At 34.9% G+C, this 12263-nt stretch overlaps 1 protein-coding gene across 1 annotated transcript in view; it reads right to left on the bottom strand.

The window, feature by feature from the left end:
* The window catches only part of GPATCH2 (G-patch domain containing 2), a 119216-nt gene that overhangs the window by 26794 nt on the left and 80159 nt on the right, over positions 1 to 12263 (bottom strand). The window contains exons 6-8 of the mRNA XM_058020994.1: positions 8099 to 8163; positions 5417 to 5456; positions 2569 to 2639 (exon numbers count right to left, since the gene is read on the bottom strand). Of these exons, the coding sequence (XP_057876977.1) occupies positions 2569 to 2639; positions 5417 to 5456; positions 8099 to 8163 (176 nt within the window). The remainder of the gene's footprint in view (positions 1 to 2568; positions 2640 to 5416; positions 5457 to 8098; positions 8164 to 12263) is intronic.

Raw genomic sequence — 12263 nt, 5'->3', positions numbered from 1 at the left:
CACTATTAATAACTTAAAAAATGAATGGGAAGAGTACGTATTCACAGATTAAATACTCTCTGTACATAGTATAGATAGTGTTTAGAACAGAATAGACATATATATTGAATTGTATCATCATGAATAATATAATCTATTCTGGTTCTAAGTTTTGTGGTGCAGGACTGTCCCCCTCCTTAACATCTGTCCATCAGTAGCCATACCAACAGCTCTCTACAGACTGATTATCTTGCCACTAGCAACAGTTTGTACATGATTAGACAATTATCATTAATGTTGACAGAAGAAACCTAAGACATTAAAGCAAGTGCAGTAAAGCTCATCCCAGACAGTAGGATTCCACCACAACGAGACAGCTGCAGACCACTGCCACGCTTAGAGCTCCACACCTTTCTGATGTATTTACAGAGTAAATGATTCCACAAGTCACTGTTCTAACGTAATGTCTACATGCTTAAACAAGAACTGTGTTTAGCCGTCCAGAAGGGGTAAGAAAAGTCAAGGCAAGCATAGAAAATTGTGTATATGTACATATCTCAATACACATATGAAAACCAGAAACAAGCTCTTCCAAAATGGCAAACAAAGAAGAAATATAAATACCTGAAAACCATAAAAAAAAAATCCAGAGAAATTCAGTCTTGCTAAAAAACCAGATTAGACTGTATTCTGGATAAGTACACTAATTTTATAGAATGTCCAAAACTTTTCCATTGCCGCTGTGTCTCACTGCATTTAGCAACAAAGAGTAAGGCAATATAAGGTCACAGCCACTGCTTTTCATATGCATCTTTTTAAGGGGATTACTCATCTGAATTAGCTTGAGGTGTCCATATATTTTTATTATCTATCTTGTAAACAAGACTGCATGCTTTGAGGTTCTAAGACAGCAGATGGCCTATTAAAAACAAGAGTTTGTAGTTTGAAATATTTTTTAAAGTCACTTCAAGTTTCCATGGCAGACAGAGAGAATTGTGGTTTTCTGAAAGAGCACAAATAATTATTTTGAAATAACTTGGCTCATTTGGATGAATCTTTATGTACATTGTAATATTAGTTTCTTATGTAAGCTCTACTTGAACAATACAGATATTTTTTAGAAAATGCCAATCTTCAGTCTTGAATTTACCACTTATTACCTGTACACAAACCTGCCACATATTTATTGGGATAAGAGTCTATTAAGGTACTGTTAACTGGATGTGAAGAGTGGTTAAAGATCACTTCAGGTTTTCAAGGCCATTTTACAAGTCTCTATTCTAACTGCTTGTGCAGGTAAATATCAGTTCCCAAGAGCTTCACTGGTCAGGATAACAAACACATAAGTTATGATTCTGAATTCCTCAAACTCTGTTTTATTTTGCTACAGCATAAAAAAGAACCTAAAAGACTCAGAATATAATCTGTTTCTCACTGCTCAGTTTAAATCCACTTTAAACTCTCAGTTTTGTGCAAGCAGTCTGATAGTAAGACTGCATTTATGGTGAAAATTCTATCTAAAGTTAAGTAATTCAAAAATTCACAGTGAAAATATCATTTAACAAGTAAACTTGCCAGAAAATCTGTGCAGAATTTTTCAGAATTTTAATATAAGAGGTTTGGTAGACAAAGATAATCAAAATTCCTATAGATGAATGACTGACACTTCTGTAACCTATGTTTGAGAGCATGTAACCAGAACTAGCATAAAATGAAACAGGTTCTTATTTAATATATATATTAAAAAAAATATTGGTATACTTTTCCAGGAAATCATCAAGGTAAGTACCTAAAAATATTAAAAACTGTGGTCTGGGTGACCACATATATACTGAAATTCAACTGCCTGACAGGAAATTTTCTCAAGTGGTACCACAGAATTACATACCGATATAAATTTATTACAACTTTTTGATGAAGGTGATTTGATAGCACATTGTCATCTTTACAGGACAACATAAAAATTCTGTAAGGTGTTGTGCATAGCAAGACAAGCATTTCTGTAGATTCTCATTTGAGAAAAACTAGAATTAAAATAATTATTTGGTAGAATAGATTCAGCAGGTGACTTGTACATAAAAAAACCCTTCTAGAAACAGACTCCTAGACTAGCAAGTTCAGTCTTGAAATTTTTGTCTTTTGAGAGGAAGGAAAGAAGATGGAGAATAGAATTAGATTTGTTTTTATTAAGTATTCACAATGAAATGTTTATTGTCAAAATACAAGAACAATTTAATTATTATAGCATTTAAATTATCCTCTTGATTTCAGATATGCATAATAGAATTTTATATATTTCCAGTGCTTAACTTACATGCCAGAAGCACAAACCTTTCTTTGGCATCCATTTAGTTCTGATGTTCTAAAGAGATTAAGTTGGATAAAAGTGCAGTTGCATAGTCAACAAAAAAGGTCTAATACTCATATATAAGGCAAAAGTTATGCCATGCAAAAAATTCAAGAAAGTAAGTCACAAAAAATCCCAGACATTTGAAAATACCCCCAAAGAATAGTGTAAATTTTACATAAAGATTTAAGGAATCAATAAATTCCTAAACTGCACTAAAGGCAAATACCACATTAGGTTACCTGCTGGCTGTTTTTACAGAGCTGTTCTTCTTGTGTCCCCTGTCTGAGCGGTTGTCTCGCAGGAGTTGAAGCTGTTAAAAAAAATAAAAATGCAGAAGACTCTCACAAACAATGCCTTTATTTGCTCTTTAGAATTGCTATATGGACAATGCAGTTATTTCCTCTCTTGAGTAATCTGTCAATGGCTTTCACCCATGACTTTTGAGATGAATATTAATAGAATTTTACAATAATAGTTAATATGTAAATATATATATGCAAAAATATATATATCCTCTAATTTAAAATGCCTAAATAATTGAAATTGTAAGAATCAAAGCATTTTCAAAGCATAATAGAAAGTTATGCAATTCACAATTTCACAATAAACTTATGAGTAAAATTTTATGATTTTCACAATTTCAATTTAAATTTTTGAAGTTGTATAATTAGAAGTGTTGGAGGACACTTAATTTACAAAAAACTAATCAAGTTAGCACTTGTGTCTAAGCAGTTATGAAACAGTTATAAATTCTTCTGAGCCCCAGGAGCTTTAGTAATTTGCAAGCTGCAGAATAAACAAAAACACAGTATTAAAGTTTCCTGTAATAGTGAGGAAGTAGGAGTAGTGAAGGATTTGTTTAACTGAAACGATGACTCAGTTTCTGAAACAAGCTGTCCTTTATTTTTAGACAAGTAAGACTTTTCATTCAGACTATCTCCAACACTCTAAAGTCTATTTCCAGCATTATGATGTTTGTCAGATGAGTCAGGTGCACTAAGTAAAAAACAACCATCAGAATACTATACTAAAAAATTAAAACTGGACAGTATAAAACCTCCACAAATGTTTGAAATGGCTCATATATTGAAGAAAAAACAGAATGAAAGACTGTTGAGAAACAAAGTAGAGATAAATTGACCTAATATTCACAGGAAGACACTTCAAAATCCCATGGAAGTTAGGAAATTATCAACTTCAAGACTCGGCCAACCTCACCTTCATGTTTTAAGGGAGCACAGACTCCAAAAACTGCTACCAGTCTGAAAAACTGAACAGTTTCCCCCCACTTTCTACAGCTTCCTTCCTGTACAAGGAATGCTTCCTGTCATTTCAACTATCTTGTTCTCAGATGCAGTAAAATAGTTTATAACTTAAATAAATTTAGTGAGAATTTCACTGGTTGTCAAAAATACATTACACCACCATTACACCATTTCTTTTCTTCTGTCTTACCAAAAAGCTCAACCCCCTTATGCACTGGTAACACCTATAACTCATAACATCAGCTCTAGTTCACAAGCCCTTATTAATCTGTAAGTTACAAATTCAGTTAACTTCCAACAACCTCTGACAACACAGCTCTTAGAAAAGATGAAAAAAATCCATGTAAAATACAAAATTACCTAAAATTTACTATTATCTGAAAAAAAATTGATTAATTCATTCTATACCAGCTAAGCAGACATTTCTCATCTTCTAGGCTGAAAATCAGTGCTGGCGTGTACGATATACATCAAGTTACTTCTCATTTGGGAATTTCCTTATTTTTCAGCTTAGAATCTTTTAAGGAAGTAAACAGTACAACTTCAATTAACCCCATTACATGACACGATCAAGATTTAAAAAATTACTCAAACTCATAGTAATCTAATTCTTTTTTAGGTGTTTCTTCAACTAGGAAAATTATTTCAAAATAATGACTGTTAAATATGAATTATATAAAGCTGTCTACTTAGAGTTTAAGTGTCAGTCAGCTTATTGTAACATGCTGGAATCTCACAATTTACAGCTAAAACTGCTATGTTTTATCTACTCTGGCAGTTTTGGAGAAGCAGCATTGCTTGCTCTGGAGTTCAAAAGAAAGGGGAGGGAACAGGAAAGTTTTAAACGATGACTTACTGGAGCTACAAGTATTCATGATGGATAATCCTAAAATTAACCTTCCAAGGACTCTTCAGATTTTATTTCCTTTTGAAGTTTCAAATCTATTTACATCTGCAAAAGTACCAGCAAACTGGGACAGATCTAAGGAAATCAACTATTATATAGATTTTTTCCAACTTAAAGAAATGGAACGTTTGTGTTAAATTTCAATGCATTGATGATATATTCAGCTACTTTAACTGAATAGGTGAAGTTAACTACACATTTGTGAAATGAAACCAGATTTATTTTCACATTTTATAGTTTTGGACAGTAAGTTCTGTTTAGACCATTCTACCATTCATAAAGGTATTCCTCCATCTCTGAAGACAAGCTAAAGAACTAATTGCTATGCTACCAATCAAATAATAAATACAGCTTCACATTCCTGCAACTACATCTCTAGACTTGGATCTCCCAGGGACTGCACTGTGGGGGCTCAGCAGACAAACTAATAAGGTATTTTCACCAATATCTGCACCACGATGGAGATTTAACAGCTCCTGTTTTTCTGCTGTAGTCATTGTAACCAATGAAATGCAGAAAAATGGAACTGAAGATCTTCCTGTAGAAGCCTCTCCACTTGTCTAACTCGTTCTGTGTTTGTCGATTTTCGCAGCAAAATGTTTTGCTTTCCAGCATTTTGAAAAAGGTAACATTTGGAGATACCACCATTGACAAAATTATTAAAAAAAAAATCAGAATTTTCACTTGAATGTTAAAACCTCAAGAATATTTAAGTGAAATTAAGTGACAAATTAAAGAGTTTTAATTAAGAGAATTTTGGAAATGCACTGCTGTATGTTTGCTCCCAAGCAGATATGAAATTATACCTCCTTTGCTGAAATTTCTTAAAATATTAGCCCACTACCTCTGGAGTAGAGGTAGTTAAAGTTCTTTATAGATCTCAAGTAAACTGTTCTTGATCAAAGCAGTTCTTACCTGGCTATGTTCCTTCCTAGCCCCAGGGCTAAACCAGTGACTGTGGGAGAAAAAGAAAAGACAGTTTTAACAATATAACTAACAAAGCACATGCTGTCATATGACCAGTCTGTGCGTGCTTTTGGGTATTTTATTGCCTGCCAGGAAAACACAGCCTTTGGCAATGGTTTATTTTAATGGGCTATTTTTATTGAACTCCCTAAGTTTGTAACAGTTGTGAAAGAATGCATCACCGATTTTACTTCTGAATAGCTGCTGGCTTTGCAGGTAATAATATTTTGTAAAACAAGCTAAAATAATACGTAAATGATGGTATTTTAATATACTACAATGCACATGCCATAAATTAGAGTAATTCCATATTTAGTACTGAAGTGGTACTTATTAATGATTATAGCTGAAAAGACTTTCAAGTAGTTTGGACTACCTGCTACCTGTTAATGTATTATTTCACAAATTGAGGTCTGAGATTGAATCTAAAGCGAAATGCTAAGTCTGAAAACCCAGTGGCTTCGTATTTCCATACAACTGCAAAACTGTGACTACTGGCAGCCTTATTTCACAGAGATGGAAATTTGGAGTAAGATTTTGACGCACAGGGCTGCCATAATGTGCCTCTTCCCTCAACAGCAGTAAAAGCATAATACTGGTTCACATACACAATGGTCACAAAGAACTGAATTACCATTTGAATGGAGCTGTAACAAGCATCATACAAACCGGCACACTTGCAAAATAAAAAGAAGACAGAAAAAAACCCCATACAACAAGGGGGATCTCAAGTTACATGTAGCATCTACGTACTATTTGGGTTAAGTAAGCAATAGCTTTTAAACAAAGGACAAAATAATTCCATCCATCACAATATTGCACAGAAAAGAACATCCCCATGATCTGCTATTATGCTTGCATGTTCCTCTAGAAGTGTAACGAAAGATTACAGCTTAACCTAGCCATGCTTCTTCTGAAACATTTCCATTCAATATCATTTAGTCCAATTTTCTCCTCTAAGCAGCCATATAATGACACTTAAATTTTTACTTTAATTAGTATACTGAGAAGATTCCAATTCCATGGAATTGTCTGGTTTAAATCTCTTTTATTTTCAAGTCACAAATCTAAAAATTTTGTGGCTTTTTGTCACTCAGCTTTTCAGAGTTTGATAATGATCAGTCAACCCTCTAATTCTTGCATAAAAGACCAGCTGTCAACAGAACATCCATACTGCTTTTTCTACTTTTAAGGTGATTAAGGAAAAGGAGTTGGAAATAAAAAAGGAATTACAGCAATGAAGTCAAAAGTATACCTTGAGACAAAGTATACATCTATATATTTTGGACACAAAACATTCATCAATTGCATTCAATAGCTCAAAAACTGGTGAAAATTGGGAGATTCTATATACACACACAACTTTGATGCTGGTAGTGGATGGAAAGTAAAAACATCACATTTGCAAGTGATTCAACAAATAAGGTCACAATTGTCCAGGTGCTGATAAAAATCAGAATATAATGTGTCAGATTTAAATTCTACATAGATGTTTCTCTTGTCTCTGATCAGTGTGAACAGCAAATGCTCAAGGAGGAGCAGCAAACTGGGGCATCCTCCACATAAACTCTTGTGGATTGTGCCAAACCAGTTGATTACAGACTAAATGATCAGTAAAAACATATTTCTAGTGAAAAAGTACATCAAAGTAATTGGAATACACCTTGTTTAGATACTAAAAACACTTCAAAGAGAATAAGACTTTTTTTAATGGGAAAGTGATACATCACACTCATTTTAAACTTTTTGCCCATTCCCTTAATTACAATATTATTTGTCTGCTTTTTTTTTTTTTTTTTTAATAAGCAAAAGTAAAGCCCAGCTGAATTATTACTTGGTAATAAAATGTTATGGTAGAAATAACTTATGAAATCAAAATCTCTTGAATTTACACACACTTTATCAAGTTATGAGATGAAACAGAGGTGGATCAGTGGTGTAAAAGTTGGTACTGAGGAGCTGATGTCTGTAGTATCTCTGCTTTGGCAAGTTTTGTTTTAAACTGTGGATGATATATTTAGCAGCAGTTAGAACACATAAATGTATCTCCAAATATCCTATTTCCTCATCATGTATGTCTGTGTTTTAGAGTTTTGATTTGAAAAATAAAGGAAAAGTAATCTTCAAAGTATTCAAAAGATGTAACCAATAAATAATGCTGTAAAGTGTTGTCAGCTGAAGAGAATAAGAGTTTACAATAATGACACACTAAAGTAACTAAACAAAGTGAATTACACTCCCTCTTTACAGGTATTTAAACAATGAATTCAGTATCTTTTTGTGAAAAGTATGATAAACTTCCTCACATGAAAGACTAGAAGATGTGATGCTTATGTATTTTCATACATCCCATTTTTGCTATCTAGCCTTAAACAAGTTTGTGTTTTAGGAAAGGATATTTAGGAAGTTAATAAAAATATACTTACAAAGCATTGATTTTCATGTTTCCTTAAGAAACAAAAAATTAAGTAAAAAGGATTGTAAGTACTCTTACTAAATAAAGACCATCACATAACTGAGCTGAGGTTACAAGAGATGTTTGTGCAGTTGTAAAATGTGGCTTTGGGGCAGAGGCACCATTGTAAAGCTAATAATAACAAAAAAATTGTAATTCCCATCACTGATACTTACTCATGGTGAAGAGAATCCTGGGACAAGTGAACTGTTTTCCTGCTACCTCCTGGTCCTGAAGTTATCTAATGGAAACATGAAGGAAAAAAGAAGTCTTTGAATAATGGGGCAGCATATGCACAAAATGATTGCTTACTAAGAAAATACATCAAAAACATTAAATACAAAATAGAGACAGTATACTAGATACAGTAAATGCAATCAGCAATATCTGCAATTTTTCAGTAAAGTCTGAGTGCAGGAAGTGCTATATGAGATTAAGGAAAACCCTTTATGAACAATTTTGATTGGACATCAGACATAAAGTCATTTACAGATTTCAAGGACCTAGGCTACTTTTCTGTAAAGTCCATTTTACCTGCAAAAAAAGGAAAGTTAGATGTTTTGAAAATCATAGCCAATATGGCTCATACAGCAATACATTTATTAAAAAAACAACCCTCCCAACACAAAGCTTTTGAAATTCAAGTGTACACGGGATAGAAAGCAAAGGTAAATTATTTTTACCAAATGCACCGTAGTCCTTGTCTAGTGTTTTATACATACTGTAACCTGAAATATGTGCTATTCTCAGCTGAAAAATGATCTTCAGAATGCACAAGAGCACGTGCAGACTTTTGCAGGTGATGACATACTGATATTGCTCAAGAAAGGATTCAAACAGCTTTGCTTTTATTTTTGCAAAATGCTTAATTCACGTGCATATGTAGATAAATAAAAGCAGAAGAATAAGAGACAAATCATGATACACATGCTCAAGGAACTAGAGTAGCAGGCAAACTATTCCTGATGGAAAGAATGAAGCAGCAAACTTTCCATTCCTTGGAGATAATTTTACGGTCAGGAGATGACCAGAGGAAGGAATGAAGTCAGATGTTCTTGCAGGTTTGACAGGAGACCACAAAAACTCAATGGTAATACATTTATATGGCTCAGGCTTGCCAGAAGTACATAAGCTGGAGATTCATGGATAAAAGCAGCCCACTCATTATCATAAGAACAATGAGCTCAACTCTTTAAGTAAAACCTCCCTATTAATCTGGTGTTGTAATGGAGAAAAGGCAAGGCAGTCAGAGCTCCGAGTCTGGAAGACTTTCAAAGAATGCTCACTGAATAATTTGAGAGTTCCACATGGTTAAAGTATTTGACCAAAATCTGCTTCTTTGACCTGAAGAATGATGTCACTCTGGGCTGAATTGAGAAACAATAAAGTGCTGTCACTTTTCTGGCTGAGGGGGATAAAAAAGCATTGGTAATACCTTACCTCTGAAAAATCTATGCAACCATACAAATCACAGTAGAGGAAATCACGACAGCTACATAGGAGAACAGCACCTGCTGCTTTATTCCCTTTTGGAATTTACTGTTTTACTAGACTGATCAAGACCTTACAGAGCCATGGGATGATAATAAAACACTGACCAAATGCCACTGTTTCAATGTCATAGCTCATCTAATACTAAAACTGAGAAATGGTCATTCACAAAGACAGACCTGGAATATAAGCCAGTATTTTAATGTGTAATTTCCAAATTTTAAGATTAATAACTAAACTGTTACTTTAAAACTACAGGTAAGCATGCAGCTCAGCTCTTGAGAGTTATATCCTGCATTAATCTCAAAATGAGGTTTTCATGCTATTCCAGTGGGTATCCCTGGAATATAGTAATCCATTTTCTACACTGTGGCTGTAAGAAAAGCGGACTGTGCCTATGTCATGCTTTGTTAGAGGTTCATGATCACATTATCTCATGGTGGACCTGACACTTTTATTCAGTTTACAGTATGTTCTGTGTACAGGCAACTTATTTCCTTTGCCAGGGCTGCTGACAACCTTTTCCATACTATATTAATCTTGTTTACAGACTTTATCTTGGTACAAATATCAGAAAACTGAACTTTTTATCTCAGGGAGAAAATAAACAACATGTTGACAGAAGCAAAAGCTATTTTCTGGACTAAAATTGGTTGTTTACCTGCAGCCATACTTATGGAAACAAGTTTAAGTTTCCAGCTTACTCAAAATACATAATCTGAAATTTAATAAGCATGGAAATTTCAAGAAAATTCACTTGATAAATTGCCAGTTTTAAAATAATACAGAAAGCACAGAAGTAGGTTTTTCCACCAATTTTTATGAGAATATGAACTTGCTTGGAATACAGTTACAAGTGATCACAGTGTTCAGGTTTCTCCTGCACACCCCAGATGGCTTCAGCTACCACACAGCCACAGAATGTCTGTAAAACTAAATCACAAGGTACACACATACAGACCTTTGCATAAAACTTGCTGCTAATTACTCTAAGATTCCCAATATGTTAATGCAAATTAATTCCTGTTTGCAAAACATACCGAGGGTATAAAAAACTAAATCAAACCTCATTGCCCAACTTCATCTGCTACCTCACCATTACAAAAATATTCAATATTAATAAAGTTCAGGGTCATTTTTGAAACTTTTATTCTCTTCTGGCTACAAATCCTTTCACCACTGCTTGAATAAGAAGACAAGGTGATGGCTGCATCCTGTTCATAGAATCCCTGAGACACAGGTACTTCAAATCAGAGACAAAGTATTCCTGATTTGCAAAAATTTCTTTGCCTGCAAAATTATGACCTAAACTCATGGACATGGAAAAAAGAAAAAGTACTCAACACTAAGGGGTTCTGCCTCAGAAAACACAACACCATCTACTGCTGCCCAAAATCACAGTTGGAAAAGGCCCCCAGGACCATCAAGTCCAACCTTCAACTGAGTACCACCATGCCCACTAAGCCTCTATCAAGAAGTGACACGTTTCATTCTTTGAACACCTCCCAGGATGGCAATTCCACCATTTTCCTGGGCAGCCTGCTCTAATTCTTAACCACCATCAGTGAGGAAATTTTTCCTAATATGCAACCTGATCCTCCCCTGCAAGATATTACACGTGACAAACTTCAGAAGTGACGCAAGGAAAGATGGTGGGAATAAACACAAAAAGGACAAGAAAGTCAGAGGACTTCACTCTGGCTAAAATAATATTAAGCATCTCAACTGTCATTTTAAAATGCAATTAATAGAAAATAGACCATTTTGGCTGGAAGGAACCTACAGTGAACATCTTGACCAATTCTCAGCTGACCAATTTAGAGTGCAATTTTTAAGGGCACAAAGGGGCACATTGTTAATTGTCCAACACCACCAACAGATTTGGGGCATCAGCCAAGTCTCTCAGAATCCAGCTTTGGTGTTTGAACACACCCTTGGTGAAGAAATGCTTCCTGATGTCCAGTGTGAATCTCCTCTTGAGCAGCTCTGCACCATTCCCACACATGGTATCACTGGGTCCCAGGGATAAGAGATCAGGCCATCAATATTCCCCTCTGCAGGAAGCTGTAAGAGGTCACCCCTCAGTCCCCTTTCCTCCAGTGCAGACAGGCCTGGAGCCCTCAGCCACAGCTCACAGGACATGCCTTCCAGGGCTGTCAACAGCCTTGCTCTCTCCTCTGGACATGTTCAAGGACCTTCATGTCCTCCTTCAACTGTGGAGCCCAGAACTGCACCCAGCACTGCGGGGGGAGGCTGCACCAGTGCTGGATCCTGTGAGATCATCCCCCCTTCTGAGAGGCTCACACCACTGAGGGACAGGGAGCAAAGTGCCCACAGCTCAGTCACAGGGTGCTTGAACACCACCACTTACTTTATATGAACAGGCTAAACGGTGTCAAAGACTGGAGAAATAAAAAAATAATCAATTTATGCATCTCCTAATTAAATATGAAAGTGCTATTTTAATTTACATGTGCTGTAGTTTAAAGAAAAAGTTACTACCAGGCACCAAGAAAAATCTGCAAAACATTAATAATGCACAACAAAAATGTTACACTGTACTTAATTCTGCTTACTTTTCACTTGAAGTATATTTTAATGTTCAGTTACTGAATAGCCCAGGAAAAGTCATGAATTATTTTAAAGACATCTATGATGCAAAGCTCTCAAGTATGGATGTTTTCAAGAATCAATAGCTTCTTAGTATTTTAAATAGTATAAACAACCCTAATATGCATGCTCATCCATTCTTGTCCCTTATTTTTTCCCATGTTACCACACAATCAAGTGAGCAAATACACTTCCTGTTCATAATTTATGTTTATTGTAGGGCACAATATTTTTGAAAAA

The sequence above is a fragment of the Melospiza georgiana genome, chromosome 3, assembly GCF_028018845.1.
Source record: "Melospiza georgiana isolate bMelGeo1 chromosome 3, bMelGeo1.pri, whole genome shotgun sequence".
Lineage (NCBI taxonomy): Eukaryota > Metazoa > Chordata > Aves > Passeriformes > Passerellidae > Melospiza > Melospiza georgiana.
The sequence above is the reverse complement of the archived record's forward strand: the minus strand, read 5'-3'. Positions and strand labels throughout refer to the sequence as shown.